General features: G+C 42.6%; 2 protein-coding genes across 7 annotated transcripts in view; both read left to right on the plus strand.

Moving 5' to 3' along the window:
* The window catches only part of LOC106567843 (cGMP-dependent 3',5'-cyclic phosphodiesterase), a 29414-nt gene extending 23679 nt beyond the window's left edge, over nt 1–5735 (plus strand). For all 3 annotated transcript variants that reach the window (XM_014137642.2, XM_014137643.2, XM_045692278.1), the window contains 8 exons: nt 24–111; nt 2311–2358; nt 2648–2722; nt 2826–2925; nt 3028–3140; nt 3292–3330; nt 3449–3555; nt 3707–5735. In XM_014137642.2, the coding sequence (XP_013993117.2) occupies nt 24–111; nt 2311–2358; nt 2648–2722; nt 2826–2925; nt 3028–3140; nt 3292–3330; nt 3449–3555; nt 3707–3998 (862 nt within the window). In that variant the 3' untranslated portion in view covers nt 3999–5735. The remainder of the gene's footprint in view (nt 1–23; nt 112–2310; nt 2359–2647; nt 2723–2825; nt 2926–3027; nt 3141–3291; nt 3331–3448; nt 3556–3706) is intronic.
* A 152-nt stretch (nt 5736–5887) lies between these two features.
* mtmr2 (myotubularin related protein 2) lies at nt 5888–16629 on the plus strand. 4 transcript variants are annotated; one of them, XM_014137646.2, is made up of 17 exons: nt 5905–6174; nt 9097–9232; nt 9915–10014; nt 10136–10159; nt 10286–10346; nt 10424–10518; nt 10636–10740; nt 10973–11077; nt 11177–11260; nt 11333–11482; nt 11604–11792; nt 13196–13381; nt 13534–13740; nt 13993–14085; nt 14264–14377; nt 14578–14754; nt 15122–16629. In XM_014137646.2, exons 3-17 carry the CDS (start codon nt 9970–9972, stop codon nt 15284–15286), a joined length of 1800 nt encoding a protein of 599 aa, XP_013993121.1. In that variant the 5' UTR covers nt 5905–6174; nt 9097–9232; nt 9915–9969; the 3' UTR covers nt 15287–16629. The 4 variants fall into 4 exon arrangements, with proteins under 4 accessions (XP_013993119.1, XP_013993121.1, XP_013993120.1 ...); XM_014137644.2 differs by lacking the exon at nt 9097–9232 and having other exon boundaries at nt 5888–6174; XM_014137645.2 differs by lacking the exon at nt 9097–9232 and having other exon boundaries at nt 6115–6393.
* Nucleotides 16630–18287: the final 1658 nt, after the last annotated feature.

Genomic DNA, 18287 nt, shown 5'->3' on the forward strand with positions numbered 1-18287 from the left:
ACCGCAGCGTTCTCTTGTTTCAGGGATATCGAGATGTTTGCTCTTTTTGTGTCCTGCATGTGTCATGACTTGGACCACAGAGGGACCAACAACTCCTTCCAGGTGGCATCGGTAAGATCCAACATACCACAAACACACAGACTCCTATGCTGTATGTATATCTACAGTGCATTTGGAAAGAATTCAGACCCCGTCCCCTTATCCACATTTTGTTATGTTACAGCCTTATTCTAAAATGTATTAAACCATTTTTTTCCCTGAATCTACACACAATACCCCATAATGACAAAGCGAAAACAGGTTTAGACATTTTTGCAAATGTATTCTAAATAAAAAACAGGAATACCTTATTTACAGTATTCAGACCCTTTGCTTTGAGACTGAAACTTTTGCTCAGGTGCATCCGGTTTCCATTGATCATCATTGAGATGTTTCTACAACTTGATTGGAGTCCATCTGTGGTAAATTCAATTGATTGGACATTATTTGGAAAGCCACACACCTGTCTATATAAGGCCCCACAGTTGACAGTGCCATGTCAGAGCAAAAACCGAGCCATGAGGTCAAAGGAATTGTCCGTAGAGCCCCGAGACATTATTGTGTCAAGGCACAGCATTTCTGCAGCATTGAAGGTCCCCAAGAACACAGTAGCCTCCATCATTCTTAAATGGAAGAAGTGCGGAACCACCAAGACTCTTCCTAGAGCTGGCCGCCCGGCCAAACAGAGCAATCGGGGGAGAAGGGCCTTGGTCAAGGAGGTGACCAAGAACCCGATGGTCACTGACAGAGCTCCAGAGTTCCTCTGTGGAGATGGGAGAACCTTCCAGAAGGACAACCATCTCTGCAGCACTCCACCAATCAGGCCTTTATGGTAGAGCGGCCAAACAGAAGCCACTCCTCAGTAAAATGTGCGACAGGTCGCTTGGAGTTTGCCAAAAGGCACCATAAACAACTCTCAGACCATGAGAAACAAGATTCTCTGGTCTGATGAAACCAAGATTGAACTATTTTTCCTGAGTGCCAAGCGTCACATCTGGAGGAAACCTGGCACCATCCCTACGGTGAAGCATGGTGGTGGCAGCATCATGCTGTGGGGATGTTTTTCAGAGGCAGAGACTGGGAGACTAGTTAGGAACGAGGGAAAGATGAACAGAGAAGTATAGAGAGATCCTTGATAAAACCCTGCTCCAGAGCACTCAAGACCTCATACTGAGGCATATGTTCAGTTTAGTTTAGTTTATTAATTCGACCCTTTTAAAAAACAAGCACACATAAAACTTAAAAGCCATACATGCACATGAATAAAATCATCGAGGATAACACACAATAAAGTCTGGGACTTATTTCCATTGTGGTCCTCTTGAGACAAGATGGCTAGACAAGATGGAACACAGTATGGCAGTGAAATAATAAAACAAAAACATAAAAGAAGAACATCTATCTCATCATTCCAGTTACATCATAGGGGTTATTCATATGGGCACAGAGAACATCAAACATATTTTTACTTTATTTTTAAAGCTGTCCAGAGAGGACGTTGTTTTTATAGGCAGAGGCAACTCAGTCCATTCTGAGGCTCCAGTATACAAGAAAGTACCTTTCCCAGCATTACTCCTGAACCTGTATAAGCACACATCAGCAACACCTGAGCTGGTGCCGTGATTGTGTGCATCCCTAACACGAGGAAAGTAATCACTTAGATATCTGGGCGCAGGACCATAAATACTCCTGTAAACCAAACCTAGTCTAATCTGGGACACCCTAGCCTCAACAGGCAGCCAGTTCACCTTCCAACAGGACAACGACCCTAAGCACAAAGCCAAGACAATGCAGGAGTGGCTTTGGGACAAGTCTATGAAAGTCCTTGAGTGGCCCAGCCAGAGCCTAGACTTGATCCCGATCAAACATCTCTTGCGAGACCTGAAAATGGCTGTGCAGCAAACCTCCCCATCCAACCTGACAGAGCTTGAGGATCTGCAGAGAAGAATGGGAGAAACTCCCCAAATAAAGGTGTGCCAAGCTTGCAGTGTCATACACAAGAAGACTTGAAGCTGTAATCCCTGCCAAAGGTGCTTTTTAATACATTTGCAAACATTTCTAAAAACCTGTTTTTGCTTTGTCATTATGGGGTATTGTTTGTAGATTGAGGGATACTTGTTTTTGTTAATCCATTTTAGAGTAAGGCTGTAACATAACAAAATGTGGAAAAAGTCAAGGAGTCTGAATACTTTCCGAATGCACTGTATATCATACCAACTGCCACAGAAGAGTGTATTACACAAACAAGCTCTTCTGTCTTCTTTTTTCCAGAAATCTGTGTTGGCTGGCCTGTATAGTTCTGAGGGATCTGTGCTGGAGGTAAACACAAATACTTAATGAATCAGAATGGTATTATGCATGTCCCTCATCCCTAGGAGCCGATGACATGGATGTCAATTAAGGCAGCCACCTGCACCTCTCTGATTCAGCGGGTTTGTGTTAAATATGGACGACAAATTAACGTTGAATGCATTCAGTTGTGCAACTGACTAGGTTTTCCCTAGGCAAAACCATGGCTCGATGGTGCACTGGGTTGTTTCTGCCCTCGACTGGATATGAAATATAATTGCAACCTCACCACTGACATTGAATTGGCTCTCATTTCCAGAGGCACCACTTTGCTCAGACGATTGCCATACTCAACACCCAGGGCTGCAACATCTTTGAAAAGTTATCTAGAAAGGTAAAACAAAAAGCAATGTAAGGACTATACTCTTTTCTCAAGGTTTTTTAGTTGGTGTTGTACTATTTTGACTCTGTTTCCACATTGTTTTTTTGATTGCCAGGACTACCAGAGGATGCTTGACCTGATGAGGGACATCATCCTAGCCACAGACTTGGCTCATCACCTACGGATCCTGAAAGATCTGCAGAAAATGGCAGACGGTAAGTTATCCCCCTACATCCTGTCTCAGTGTCTTATGAAAGGTAGCACTTCACTTCTCTACCATTTCTTTTTAAAATCATACTGTCTGTTGTGTCTTCCAGTGGGCTACAACACCAAAGACCCTCAGCACCATAACCTGCTACTGTGCCTGATCATGACCTCCTGTGACCTCTCTGACCAGACCAAGGACTGGAAGACCACCTGGAAGATCGCAGTAAGAACCCACTCAGATCTCAATCCTTTAATAAACCAACTGTGTTCTCACCTTCTTTATCACATTTAGATCACTTTTATTGGTCTTAGTAAGATGGTGTAGGCCTCCATGCAGTATGTTCACATGAAACGCATGTCTGTTTTTGTTTCAGGGACTTATTTACAAGGAATTCTTTTCTCAAGGAGATCTGGTATGTATGGATTTTTTTATTGAATGCCCAACATGGTATGCCTCATATTGTTTTCTGTCTCCATGTGGTACAGGGATTTCCTCTGTGTGAGAGTGTGTCTCTGTGCTTGTGGCTGCAGGAGAAGGCTATGGGGAACCGTCCCAGTGAGATGATGGACAGGGAGAAGGCCTACATCCCAGAGCTGCAGACAAGCTTCATGGAGCACATAGCCATGCCCATCTATAAGTGAGCCTCTGACTGATCCCTAACACCCAAATCTGGGAGATGATGGGTGTAATTGTTCTCAGACAATGAAAACTGTTTTTTGTTGTATATGCATATTAGTGGACCCTCCTTAGCTTGTCTGACTATACTCCCCCCGGCTTTCCTCCTACAGACTCCTCCAGGACCTGTTCCCCAGGTCGGCAGAGCTGTATGAAACCGTGGCTAGCAACAGAGAACAGTGGGGTAGGGTTTCTCACAAGCTCAACATTAAGCGGTGGCCCGGCAACGATTCTCTGGACTACCTAGATGCAGAGTTTGAGCAGCTACAGGTTGAGCAGAACGGACAGACGGAACAGGGAGGACAGGACAGACAGACAGAGCAGGAAATGGATGATGAGACCAATGGTAGCCCTCCAGCCCAGCCCGAGGCCACAGCAAGACAGCCAGGAGTCATGGAGAACTAACACCTACATCAAAGTGATTTCGATTTTATATTATGTCATTCCCAAAATGGTTCGTGGCTCAATCATTATTTTATTACCTCCCCCTGCAAAGACACCTATTTTACAGGATGTTGTGTATGTTGTGGCTGATTTCTGTACAACAATCTAAATGATAATTCTCTCACATTGCAGTAGGTGTGAAACACAATGCAGACAGCAGGGGGACACAGAAAATGATTAAATACATAGAATTGGAGAGAAGAATATTATGACGGTTATTAACTCATTTTACAAATTATAATTTTTCCTTTGCCTTGAGTTTCTCACAATGATATTTGAAGTTTGTGTGAATCTTTAAAGGTAGGTATTGAGGGTTATCAGGTAGAACCATGTACATTGTAAACCAGGGGTGAACGTAGATTAACATTTTTACCAGTATGGAACACCCAGGTGCGCGCAAGCATTTTTTAAACCTACATAAAGTACAGGGTAGCCTACTCTGCTAACACTGACAAACAGATCAATAAACACTAAAAGTGGCACTGACCCAATTACAAAGACAGTGAATATGCACACACCTATGGGGATATGGCCGATGTTCTCCGCTGGTGCCAATAAGGTAACTTAATTGAGCGAACAGTAGCATACGAATTTTGATAAATAAAATACAGATATTTTCATTGTCATCTCTTTACAGCAATAGCCATTTGCTTTCCAAACAGTTTTTCAGCGAATGTATTTTTAAATATTGCGATATGCCTGGTTAGGTCTCTGCTTTTCACTGACAGTAGTAACTCAATCATCGATTTTGGTATTTGCAGCCTGCACTGTCCAAATGTACTATTTTCAATGATTTTATTTATGTATAGACAGGATTAAGCTAATTAGGCCATATAATTTCGGCAAATTAATTCAATTTACTTTAGGGAAACTTCCCCTGGCCTTATGGCACGCCGCCTATGCCGTTTAATGTGGCATGAACACAACCAGTCATGATGTTTCCATCTGTAGGCTACCCGCGCACATGCGTCCAATCACAAAATAATTTCAGCATCCAAACCCCAACAGTGCACTGTGCACCCTCAATTTGATGTGGCCGACATGCAGTAATGTTAAATAATTCTGTAATAGCCTATAGTTTTTTTGGGGTATGTTGTATTAATTGTGATAGGCTCACGTTTTACCGGTAAGCACACCCCCACTATGTATTTTGCCGGGATGCCGTAACGGACCATATTTTCAACCCGTTTGTAAACAGAATGTAACAAGCTTGCCTTACCTTGTTTGGGTTGCCTTCAACATGAGAAACTGCTCGATTGTTAATATATATACTTTGTGGTGTTGTGCATATATAAAACAATGTTGGTGATTGGAATGTATAATGTAGGCCTACTGTATATATATTTTTAAGTTATCAATTTAATAGTTTATAGCACACATTTTTCTTAACATGTTTCTTCTCCCCCGTATCCCCTCCAAACACTGTTTTCAGAGTTTGTGTAATCTGGTCTGATTTGGACATTGCTTTTTGAATGTGTGACATGTAGAAATGGCATGGGGTCGATATGCATTTAGGTTTTTGTAACAGCTAACTATATTAAGTTCTTATGTTGATGTGTCTGTTTGCCTTTTTCAATTTCCAAATACCAAAAATATAGATAATTCTGTGAATTCTTGAATCTACATGTTAACATGATGCACTGGATATTTATATTTGTTCCTAATATCTGTGCACAAATAAAAATGTTTTGCACACAATGTGTTGAGTACGTGTCCATTCTCAATCCTCATCTTCACCATATCTACCCATATTTCTCTTTAAAATGATGATAGTGTTGATGGGGTGGGCTACATGTAATAACCAGTAATGGCGGCGGGGGGCGCAACCCCAACCATAGATGGACTGTTAAAAAATAGCTCCTAACAAACGAGAAGTGAAACAAACCACTCCCGTTATTATGGACAGGGTCAGGGATCTCTGGGAAAAGATGGCAGCTTCCTGTGTGTACCTCGGATTTACTTTTCACCAAGGACGGAATCAAAACAGTTGCATGTAGATATCTTCCCTATCGCCTCAACCTGATAATTCATATACTTAAACTTTACCAAGATTTACCATGGAGAACACCGGGAGCATCGACAGTCTAGGCTCGAAACGATCCTCGTCAAGGCAGCCGAGTGTTGATTCATTGTCCAGGTGGGGCTCGCTCAACTAGTTCCCTGTGCTGTCGATTGACAGGGGCTTGTATAACTGACTAGGCTACCTATCGCCATCTAAAATGCGTCGAAACATTCTCGATAGTGAAGATACTGTATGTCATTATACGACTGTAATTCAATGAAAGATGTTGAAGTATTAGCTGAACCTTACTGGGATTAGGGTTACAAAAGTCGCTATGGGAGGCAGCTCAAGAAGGTAATTTAACAGTTTGCTCAAGAAAGCAGTGGTGTAAAGTAGGGGAGAGCGAGGTATGTTGTCACACTTTCTAACATTTACTGGGCACAATGCATCACAATGGTATAAATGTCATACCAAATGAAAGGAGGAAGTCTTGGGCACATATTTTGTATTCATTACATCTTCATATCTTATTTCAGTACGGAGTTGTAGACCGTTAAATAGTGTGCACTTGTGTCAATTTGCCCCATCAACGGGTAAATTGTCACATTGGATTATCAACAAATAAGAACACATTATGAATATTGATTTTAATTTCACATTCAAAACCAAATTCAACTTCATTAAATAATTCTAAATAAAAACAATCATGCCTAGAGAATCTGGCAAATCATGCCTTTTCAAATCAAAAGAATTCTGTCAGAACACAGATTAAGTGGCACGACCACTTTACAAATCAAACGTTCTCTGGCATGCACATAGATCCACGTAATTGTTGGAATGGAATGCTGCAGATAACTTGCTTAAATGTTAAGTCTTAACAGAAGTGGTGTTTAAACACTATTGCACAGTTTTGTAACAGCCTATACGTCATACATCTGTATCTGATTAATCAGACTCATCTTCAGAGTCACAGTTCTAGCACACAAATTGCCTGGCCTGAGGTGTAAGCATAATGGGCCTATTTGTTGCATCTCACACACTTCACCCAAGTCTCCTTTGGAAGGCTGTTTGAAAATTTATCCACACAGATGAGGCAGAAGCACTCCTCTTCATCTGATGATGACTCTTCTACGATGTATTTTTTGAGATGCCTTGTTTTTTGCAGATCCAGATTGTGACTCCTCCCCTCTCCTTGCCTCCCTTTCTTCAGAAACAGCCTTTTGCTAGATTGTGCCTTATTCTTTTCCATTTCTAGTGCCTGCTTCACTGGTGTGTCAGTTAGAATTGCTGTTTTGTGCCGTTTCCTTCCTTTGCAAGCTGGTTTTCGGGGGCCAGCTTTTGGATATGGCCAGATGTCCCCTAGAGTTGTTAGTCCGCTGTCAGCAATGGCATTGCTGGGCAAGGGTGAGCTGGTGCTAGCGTAAGAACTGGGCAGGGCTGGAATGGTGCTGGGGCCTGTCAGGTTGGTGCTGGGGCCTGGCAGGGCTGGAATGTTGCTGGGGCGTGGCAGGGTTGGTCCTGGTAGGGTTCTGAATGTTCAAGGGGGTTGCAGCCAGAGGATAGGCGATTGTCAATTTATGACATTCCTTGGATTGTGGCAGTCTTCCCGGGATTGTTCCTCATCCAGGCACCACACGTGGTGTTGATGTGCCTATTTAGCGGCTCATAGACAGACCTGTCTAAGGGTTGAAGCCGATGAGAGCAATGGGGTGGGAATGACAGCATAATTATGCCATTTTCTTTGGCATAGTTGAGTCCATCAATGGACAGATGAGACTCGTGAACAGGAAGTTCACCATAGAACATGGTCACACAAAGTAGCTATTTGATTTGAGATAGCGCCTCTAGTGTTGGAGGTATGAACAGTGACAATTTACCTTGCTCTCCCCTACTTAAGTAGTACTTTAAAGTATTTTTACTTATGTAGTTTTTGGGGGGGTCTGTACTTTACTATTTATATTTGACAATTTTTACCTTACTACATCCCTAAAGAAAACAATATACTTTTTACTCATACATTTTCCATGACACCCAAAAGTACTTGTTACATTTTGAATGGCTAGCAGGACAAATGGTCCAATCACGCATTATCAAGAACATACCTGGTCATCCCTATTGCATCTGATCTGGCGGACTCACTAAACACAAATGCTTAGTTTGTAAATTGTTGGTGTGCCCCTGGCGATCTGTAAAGAAATAAAATGGTGCCTTTTTTTTTAATATATAGGGAATTTGAAGTGATTTACTTTTTACTTACTTAAGTATATTTTAGCAATTATTTACTTTTGATACTTTAAGTATGTTTAAAACCAAATACTTACTCAAGTAGTATTTTACTGGGTGACTCACTTTTACTTGAGTAATTTTCTATTAAAAAGGTATCTTTACTTTTTCTCAAGTATAACAATTCGGTACTTTTTCCACCACTGGAAAGTAGACTTATTTTCTACTAGTAGTACTAACTATACTGAACAAAAATATAAATGTAACAATTTCAAAGATTTTCTAGTTCATATAAGGAAATCAGTCAATTGAAATAAATTCATTAGGCCCTAATCTATGGATTTCACATGCCTGGGAATACAGATATGCATCTGTTGTTCACAGATACCTTAAAAAGGTAGGGACGTGGATCAGAAAACCAGTCAGTATCTGGTGTGACCATGTGCCTCATGCAGAGTGACATCTCCTTCGCAGAATTGATCAGGCTGTTGATTATGGCCTGTGGAATGTTGTCCCACTCTTCAACGGCTGTGCGAAGTTGCTGGATAATGGCGGGAACTGGAACACGCTGTCGTGCACGTTGATCCAGAGCATCCCAAACATGCTCAATGGGTGACATTTCTGGTGAGTATGTAGGCCATGGAAGAACTGTGCCATTTTCAGCTACCAGGAATTGTGTTCAAATCCTTGCGACATGGGGCCGTGCATTATCATGCTCAAACATGAGGTGAAGGCGGCGGATTAATGGCACGACAATGGGCTTCAGGATCTCGTCATGGTATCTCTGCATTCAAATTGCCATCGATAAAATGCAATTGTGTTTGTTGTCCGTAGCTTATGCCTGCCCATACCATAACCCCACCACCACGGGGCACTCTGTTCACAACTTTGACATCAGCAAACTGCTCGGTACAGTTGAAACCGGGATTCATCCATGAAGAGCACACCTCTCCTCCAGTGGCCATCGAAGGTGAGCATTTGCCAACTGAAGTCGGTTACGACGCCGAACTGCATGTGGTGGTCCTGGGCTGGTGTGGTTACGTGTGATCTGCGGTTGAGGCTGGTTGGACATACTGCCAAATTCTCTAAAATTACATTAGAGGTGGCTTATGGTAGAGCAATGAACATTCAATTCTCACAACAGCTCTGGTGGACATTCCTGCAGTCAGCATGCCAATTGAGACATCTCTTGTGTTGTGATAACTACACATTTGAGTGGCTTTTTATTGTTCGCAGCATACGGTGCACCTGTGTAATGATCATGCTGTTTAATCAGCTTCTTGATATGCCACACCTGTCAGGTGGATGGATTATCTTGGCAAAGGAGAAATGCTCACTAACAGGGATGTAAACACATTTGTGCTAAATAAGTTGTGCATATGGAACATTTCTGGGATCTTTTATGTCAGCTCATGAAACATGGGACCAACATTTAATGTTGCGTTTTTATTTTTGTTCGGTGTAGTTAGCTAGACACAATGGCAGATTCCACAGCCATCTAGTCTGGGGGCAAACTTAAGTAGCCCAGGGGACTGAAAAACAGAGGGTCTGTAACAGACAGTGAATATGTTCTCCAGTCCCCTGGGCTAGGTCAAATATTTTTGCTCAGTATCCTAAGATATAGAACATGTATTCTGCCATTCTCTTCACAGTACCTCCACCTCTCGTTCTGACCAGTCCACTCACGCTGCCAAGCCCACCTTTGCAATGTCTTCTGACAATGTGTCCATCTCAACAGAGTTTTCCCCAGAGGTATGGGTTGGTACATGGCTCTTCACCTACAACTTTACGTAGATTTAGGTCTACTAATGTAGCAGTAACATCTAAAACATGTCTGCCTTTGTCCCTCTTGCTTTTCTTCTATTGATTTCAGGGCAGACCTAAAGCGGTTGCCAAGGTATATTCTTCAATCCCTCTTCCCTTAAAGATTTGTGTTGGCATTTTAATTAAAATAATCTACTTCTATTTGCAATTGGCTACTCTGTATGTTTTACCTATCAATGGACTCTTGTTTTATATACAGGGGCTCAGGGATTCAAAAGAAGAACCACAGTTACTACCAAAAGAAAGTGTGCAAGACATGGGTATGTCACCCCCCTTTTGTGGCCAGCTATTGGTTATTATGAGTTTAATGTAATGACCTGCTTAAACTTTCTAACAGCCAAAGATGTCACCTACATCTGTCCTTACATCGGTGCACTGAGAGGGACATTGACTGTCACCAACTACAGATTGTTTTTCAAATGCACAGACAGGGTATGTAGGCTTTTGTTAGACTACTGATATAACAGTCATCATAGCTTTCCATCTGTCTCCATTCCACCCTTCAGGATGTCAAATCATTGTTTTTCTTATTTCCTTTATGTCTCCTAGGAACCAGCGTTTGTGCTGGACTTGCCCCTGGGGGTAGTGAGCCGAGTGGAGAAGATAGGAGGTGCATCTAGCCGTGGTGAGGTCTCCTACGGGCTTGTCTGCAAGGTGAGCAGTGACCACCACAAAAATGCCTGGAACGTCCCTTACCTGATGTTTGTCCTAATATATCATCTATGATGCTCTCAAAGAGAACAAGCATTTTTCTTATACTCTTGTGCCCTGATGAAATTACCATGATTGATTCAGATAAATCTGTTTAAACGTGACTCCAATCACTGCACTAGTGTACTTCTTTCTCTGAGTGTAAATGAGTGGTTACAGTGACCGGTCTCCTCAGGATATCCGTAATCTGCGGTTTGCACACAAGCAGATGGAGGATTCACTCAGAAAGTCCATTTTCGAAATCCTGATGAAATTTGCCTTTCCTGTTTCTAATGGTCTGGTGAGTGAGTCACTAGGTCTCTGCTACCCCTGGTCTGTTACTGTGTGCTGTATGTACAGACCCGACTGACTTGACTATTTTTTTGTCTATCATCCACAGACAATCTTTGCCTTTGAGTATGGGCAGGTCTATCCTGAAAATGGCTGGAAAGTGTATGATGCTCAAGCGGAATACAAAAGACAGGTATTTAAAAGATTCTGAAAATCTGGGCTCTGGTTATAAGCTGTTTATACACTTGTGGTGGGGTGTGTGTAGGGCTTACCCAACGAGAGCTGGAGGATAACTAAAGTGAATGATCACTACGAGCTGTGTGACACTTACCCATCAACCCTGGTGGTGCCTGTTAACATCCCAGACGAGGAGTTGAAGAGAGTGGCTGCCTTCAGAGCCAAGGGCAGGATACCTGTGAGTTAATATTTACACTTTACACTGTCTGCGGTACCTCTGTAGTAGTACCTTGATGTAGTACTTGTGGTCCAGTGTTGTGGTCCTGTCCATGCCAATGCCTCTGCTGTGTGCGGTGCAGGTGCTGTCATGGATTCACCCAGAGAGCCAGGCCACAGTGATCCGCTGTAGTCAGCCCATGGTCGGAGTCAACGGCAAGCGCAGCAAAGACGATGAGAAGTACCTCCAGACCATCATGGATGCCAACGCTCAGTCCCACAAGCTCTTCATCTTCGATGCCAGGCCTAGCGTCAATGCTGCTGCCAACAAGGTATGTTATTAGTAATAATAATATTTGAGTGCAAAGTGCGTTTCCCATATTCAATGCCAATACAGTTCAATGCTCAACCGATAGCGTTATTTTCTGTGGAATTGATGTTGATCTCCCCTCACAGATCTTCTGTAAGTATGAAAACTATTCACTATCGTTCAGGGTATATGGGAATGTTCTCCAGCAAGAAAACCCCAAAAAGAAAATAACAAAGTCACTGACAACAACCAAAACAAAACGGGTGGGGTTTTAACATTTACATTTTACATTTTTAGTCATTTAGCAGACGCTCTTATCCAGAGCGACTTACAGTAGTGAATGCATACATTTTTTTTCTCCGTACTGGTCCCCCATGGGAATTGAACCCACAACCCTGGCGTTGCAAACACCATGCTCTACCAACTGAGCCACACGGGACTTAAGAGGGGTTCTGAAAGACACTCATGGCATTGTCCACTGAAAGTTGACTAGCAACAAAAACTGGAACTTAAAGACACTCACCATGAGTGCCCACTAAATTTGCCCAAGAACAGGGAAACAAAATTAAAACCCACACCAAACTTAGACAGGAAACAAAGCAAAACGTTGAGTGAAACGAAAACAGGGAAGATCAGACAAAGGAATGTTTTTTTTTTTTTTTTTTTAATCAAATAGGGCGCACCAACTTAAAGGAGTTGAACCTCCACATCTCTCAAGACAACTGGAACACTTGGCCAGCACAGGTGAAACACCTTCCCACTAACGAGATGGCAACCAGCACATGTGTAACACATACTGACTAACGAGATGACGCCAATCGGCGCACCCTACGTACTAACGTGCTATACGTAGCAAAAAGTCCAACCTCAAAACATAAATGGAAAAACCAAAACCTGTAACACCTTTCTTATGACAACAAATATATCCTATATTTTTGTTGGACAAGTTTGTTCACCACCAAAGGAAAACGACTTTAATTTCACTTAAATGCATTGCTACTTATGTGTCGCCTTTTCCAATATAAACATGGCGTCTACTGGCTGTCAACAATTAAATACAAGACAAAACACAGGATTTAGCACAACCTTCTCTCCAGCCAAATCGTTTCCCAAAATGAATGAGACCCCTTTCACTGGTAGTCTAGGCCTCACACCGACAGCAGAACCAGAAATAAGATCAGACTCGAGTTCCACATTATACAAAGGAGCTTCCATGCAACCCATCTCCATGCCTTGTGCTGCACACTATACCCAGTTGCTGAAGTGTCAGACAAAGGCAAAACAAAATGAAGGACTGGGATTCCCCAGTGTCTCGCAGTATCTTCACCGGCTGCTTAACAGCATCGCCACTCTGAAACATAAATGGAAAAACCTGTAACAATATTAAATTACAAGAGATGACTACATTCTCTGTGTTGTCCTCAGATGAAAGGGGGTGGCTATGAGAGTGAGGATGCCTATCAGAATGCAGAATTGGTGTTCTTGGACATCCACAACATCCACGTGATGAGGGAGTCACTGCGCAAGCTGAAGGAGGTAGTCTATCCCAACATCGAGGAGTCCCATTGGTTCTCCAACCTCGAGTCCACTCATTGGCTGGAACACATCAAGGTGAGGACAGATGGGAGAGAAAATAAATCAAGGTTGAGATTATCTGTTTTGTACAGAAAGAGTTAAAGAGAGTGGAGGCAGAAAATGGGGAGAAGGTGTGTCTTGGATGCTGTCCCAGCCCATGTTAACCTGTCTGTCTGTGCCCTGCGTAGCTGATCCTGGCTGGGGCGCTGCGTATTGCTGACAAGGTGGAGTCAGGGAAGACGTCAGTGGTGGTTCACTGCAGCGATGGGTGGGACCGTACTGCCCAGCTCACCTCCCTGGCCATGCTGATGCTGGACGGACACTATCGCACCATCCGCGGCTTCCAGGTGCTGCTGGAGAAAGAGTGGCTGAGCTTCGGCCACCGCTTCCAGCTGGTAAATAAGCCTTTACTCCCTCTCACTGTGTTGTGTTCCTTATACCAAGCCTCAATACTTGGGCCACATTTAGGAAATGCTTTGGAATTCTAATGTGGTAAGAGAAGTTGAAGTGGTTTAAAACTCCGGATGGCTACATCATTTCCTGACTCGGGTCACATGGGTCAACCATGGCCCATGGCACAACTTCACCCTTTCCTGTTTCTTGTTCAGCCATTATGGTCACATGACTTCCTGTTCTTCTCCTTCCAGAGGATCGGTCATGGGGATAAGAACCACACAGACGCAGACCGCTCGCCTGTCTTCCTGCAGTTCTTAGACTGTGTGTGGCAGATGACCCGTCAGGTGAGTGACATTACTGTTTGGTGCTGATGGGTTAGGGCCCTGAGTTTTCTAACCACATGACCTAACCAGGAAAAGCTCTGGGCCCTAGTAAAAGGTACACGGTCATGTTTTACAAACGTCCCCTTGGATTGTGTTTATTACGGGTGAATTGTAAATTAACTGTTGTTGTCGTCTTAAGTTTCCTGCAGCCTTTGAGTTCAACGAATACTTCCTGATCACCATCCTGGACCACCTGTACAGCTGCCTGTTTGGGACGTTCATGTGTAATAGTGAACAGCAGAGGGTGAAGGAGGTGAGAGTGCCAACAATGGCGTTAGATTGACGCCAAACGCGTGGAGTTCAATGCAGAAATGTGAAACAAAATTAAATATGGTCTGTCATGGATAACATTTCATACACAGTTGTTTAACAGTGCTAATAGGAATATGCTAAGGGATATATTTGATTTGCTTATATTAACACCCACATGTCATACATTGTATTGTTCTGCAGGAGCTGCCCAAGAAGACCGTTTCCCTGTGGGCCTACATCAACAGCCAGCCAGAGGAGTTCACCAACCCTCTGTATGTCAACTATTCCAACCATGTGCTGTTCCCAGTGGTCAGCATGCGCCACCTGGAGCTCTGGGTGGGCTACTACATCCGCTGGAACCCTCGCATGAGGCCGCAGGTCTGGGCAAACTACCTCACTTTCATAGCAGGAGTAATGAAGTTAATGGTAGTAATATTTATGCTATCTGGTATAATTAGTATGAGTAAATGTCACAGGAGGTTGGTGGCACCTTAATTGGGGAGGACGGGCTCGTGGTAATGGCTCGAGCGGAATGGGTGGAATGGTATCAAATACATCAAACGCATGGTTTCCTTGTGTTTGATGCCATTTGTTCCGTTCCAGCCATTATTATGACCCTTCCTCCCCTTAGCAGCCTCCACTGGTAAATGTACATTTCCATTCATATAAATGGCTGTTTGTATGCTTGTTATAGCATAGTTATGTTCTAGTGTTGACCATTACCGTTTGTCTACCTTATTCCCAGGAGCCTGTTCACCAGCGCTACAAGGAGCTGCTGGCAAAGCGGGCAGAGCTTCAGAAGAGGGTGGAGGAGCTGCAGCGAGAGGTGACCAATCGCTCTGCCTCCTCATCCTCTGAGAGGGCGGGCTCTCCCACCCGCTCCATTACTCCAGTTCAGACCTTTGTCTGACAGGCAGACAGACAAAACCCAGGGGGATTGTGACCGGAAGCTTATAGTGGACGGCTGAGGACAGAGGCCCAACTCCTATAGGAAGCAAAGCAACCAACAAGTGTCTGTAGAAACCGCATATTGGCCTTTGGCTGCTCCACCTCAACAGCTGAGGTCGTATAGAGTCAGAACCGTAGAGTGAGAATAACAACATTAGTTTATATCTCTATGGTCAGAACCTTCTGCTGCACCAAACAGAGCTGCCTTTGTTTCCAACCACCTTGCTACAGCCATACTACACTCCACTGACCTCTGCTGCCAGGGTCAAGAGAACTGTAACATATCATCAAATAAGTATGAAATATCATATCAGCTTACTTACATACAGTATTACATTTATTCTAAGTGATAAGTACACTAATCAATTAAAGATAAAACAAGCAACACACTAAAAGTAAAAGCTCAATTAATTCCTCCATTGTTAAAGCAGGGTGGAGAATTCTTCCAAAAAGGCAGGCTATTTAAACAAATGTATGTTTATTTCTACTTGACATAATCCAAATCGGGTTTGAGGTCAGAATTGTCTCCACTAATGGTTTTGGAGTTGAGAAAATAGTTACTGAATGGATTTTGAATGGACACATTTTGACCAAATAGGTGTGAATGAGTCAATGTGGGCATGGGTGGCTGTATTGTTAGTCATGTATGACATTCCATCTGATGAGTATGTTGATGTTTTTAAGCTGTCGAGTTCCTTTTATTAGCAAGTTAACTGCATATTATTTTCAGTCTCGTAGGTTGTGTGTATAGTTTACAGTACACCATATACTTATAGGCTTACACTGAGTTCTGAATCTCATTCCTAATTGATTAGGTTATAACTTGAGTGCTTTTTGACTGCAAAGACCAGTTAATCATATAATACATTGAATTGTTGCAATGAGTGGTCATCTTGACTTAGTTAAATATTGTTAACCATAAGCATGAAGACTGATCTGTATACCATCCCTCACTCCTACAGCAAAGATGGTGGAATAGTGTTGGAAATCTTTATGATATGGACTAGTCTAGACAAGTCTAGCTAGAGTTATGCTGTGCAGTGCATCATGTATAGGGAGGAGGGATAGTGTTAGAGGGTAGCTATATGAATGTATGTTAGAATCTTGGCCCTGTTTCATCGGCTTGTGTGTATATTGTGGTGATTTCTGCGATTAACATCACGTTGCAGACTGCTCACTCAGAAAATGGATAATCAGGATTGACCATGTGCATTTAATGGTTTAGTTAGGGTTTTAAAATGAACTGTAACCAAGTGCTTCTTGAAAGGTCATACTCACAGGTTCTTAATAAATGCTGCATATGTATTGTTGGATTCTAGCTTGAAATACTTGCTATACTAGAAGTTAATGATTACATGTATATGGTGGGGTCAATGAAGGGTGGATAAAAACTAGGGGTCTGGAAAGTTAATGAGTGAGGGAAAAGGCAATCACCTGGTTGGATAGCTGTGGATTAGTGAGGAATTTGGGCCCAGGTCAGATGGAGTTTTTATTACACACACCTAAGTTCCTGCCTAGCAACAAAGATGTATTGGCTGTCTAGATGTGCAAGGAGGAGACTTCGCCTAATAGAAGGGTATAAATATAAGGTAGGTTCCGTTAGGATAGGTCCCTAGATAAATAGCTAACTTACAGTGTAGGGTAGGTTCTATGTAGGATAGGTCCCTAGATAAATAGCTAACTAACAGTGTAGGGTAGGTTCTATGTAGGATAGGTCCCTAGATAAATAGCTAACTTACAGTGTAGGGTAGGTTCTATGTAGGATAGGTCCCTAGATAAATAGCTAACTTACAGTGTAGGATAGGTCTCTAGTGGGGGTGTTCCCCTGCGAGATCCGTAAGTGTACTGCCGTGAGGCAGTAGAGTGTGTGTGTATGGATAAATTATCATGCTTGTGTACTAATACGAAAGGTTGTAGAGAAGTAGTCCATGTAGAAGGACAAAGGAAGGAAATGCATATGGTGGAGAATAGGAGATATCTGAAAATATCTGCTTAAAAATAAAACATTGAGTGGGAATGTGGATGATGATAAAGGTTGCCTACAAGTTCTGGAGGAGAACGTTTTATTTTTGTTTAATCACGTGAGACACTATTCTGAAATAGCTTTATAGAATTGACTAAAGGAAGGAGGGGTCCTCACAAGAAATTAGAGTGGAGTTAATATTGTGACTAATTGTTTGTGGAGTTTTGATAAAGCAATTCTGTCAAGCGACAGCATTGGGGTTACCAAACCTAAAATGACCAATTTTGTATTGGGGTGGTGACACAAAATCATGGGGAAAAAAGAGAGACCAGTCATGTACGGGAGTAAATCGTTAGACTCGGTGGCGAGAGGAATGTCTCCATGTGTAAGTGTAGTACAGGCTACATAAACATTGGGATGAGTGGAGGGAGGACAGTGGGCTCCCAGAAGTTATGTATTGTTTTGTCTGTAATTAAAACTCTTGTTTTGCCGATTTAGCATAGTGAATACTAACAAAATGTACACTTTCTCTTCCAGGAGAGGATGGGGTGTCCCTATCTCTCTCTTTGAAATGTTTCCCGAGGCTGTTGTCTTGGGAGAGCAGTTACTGAAATTCTGCAGTTTTATAAAGTATAAAGGTACCTGGATCCGGCTGTAAAGGAAGCTCCCAATTAAGTAAGGCCTGGTCATTTGTTTGTTTTTGCACTACGTTTTACCACACACCAGCTCACGCAACACACCATTTATGAATATTTGTTAGTGGTGGTTACCCATGTAAATTCTCCTGATAAGAAGGGTACTGAAAAACCCAATGTAAACCGGGTAAGCAGAATGATGGAAATGTTTTTAAATAAGTAGTCTGAAGTACAGGGAAAGAAAAGGGAAAGAAAATACTTAATGGTGTTGAATGACAGTTCTGACTTTCTGGTGGAGCCTGATCACCCTCACTAGAAAGGCTAGAGACAAACAAAATTTGATTTGATGTCACGTGCCTGTCACA

This window comes from Salmo salar, chromosome ssa13, assembly GCF_905237065.1.
Source record: "Salmo salar chromosome ssa13, Ssal_v3.1, whole genome shotgun sequence".
NCBI classification, from domain to species: domain Eukaryota; kingdom Metazoa; phylum Chordata; class Actinopteri; order Salmoniformes; family Salmonidae; genus Salmo; species Salmo salar.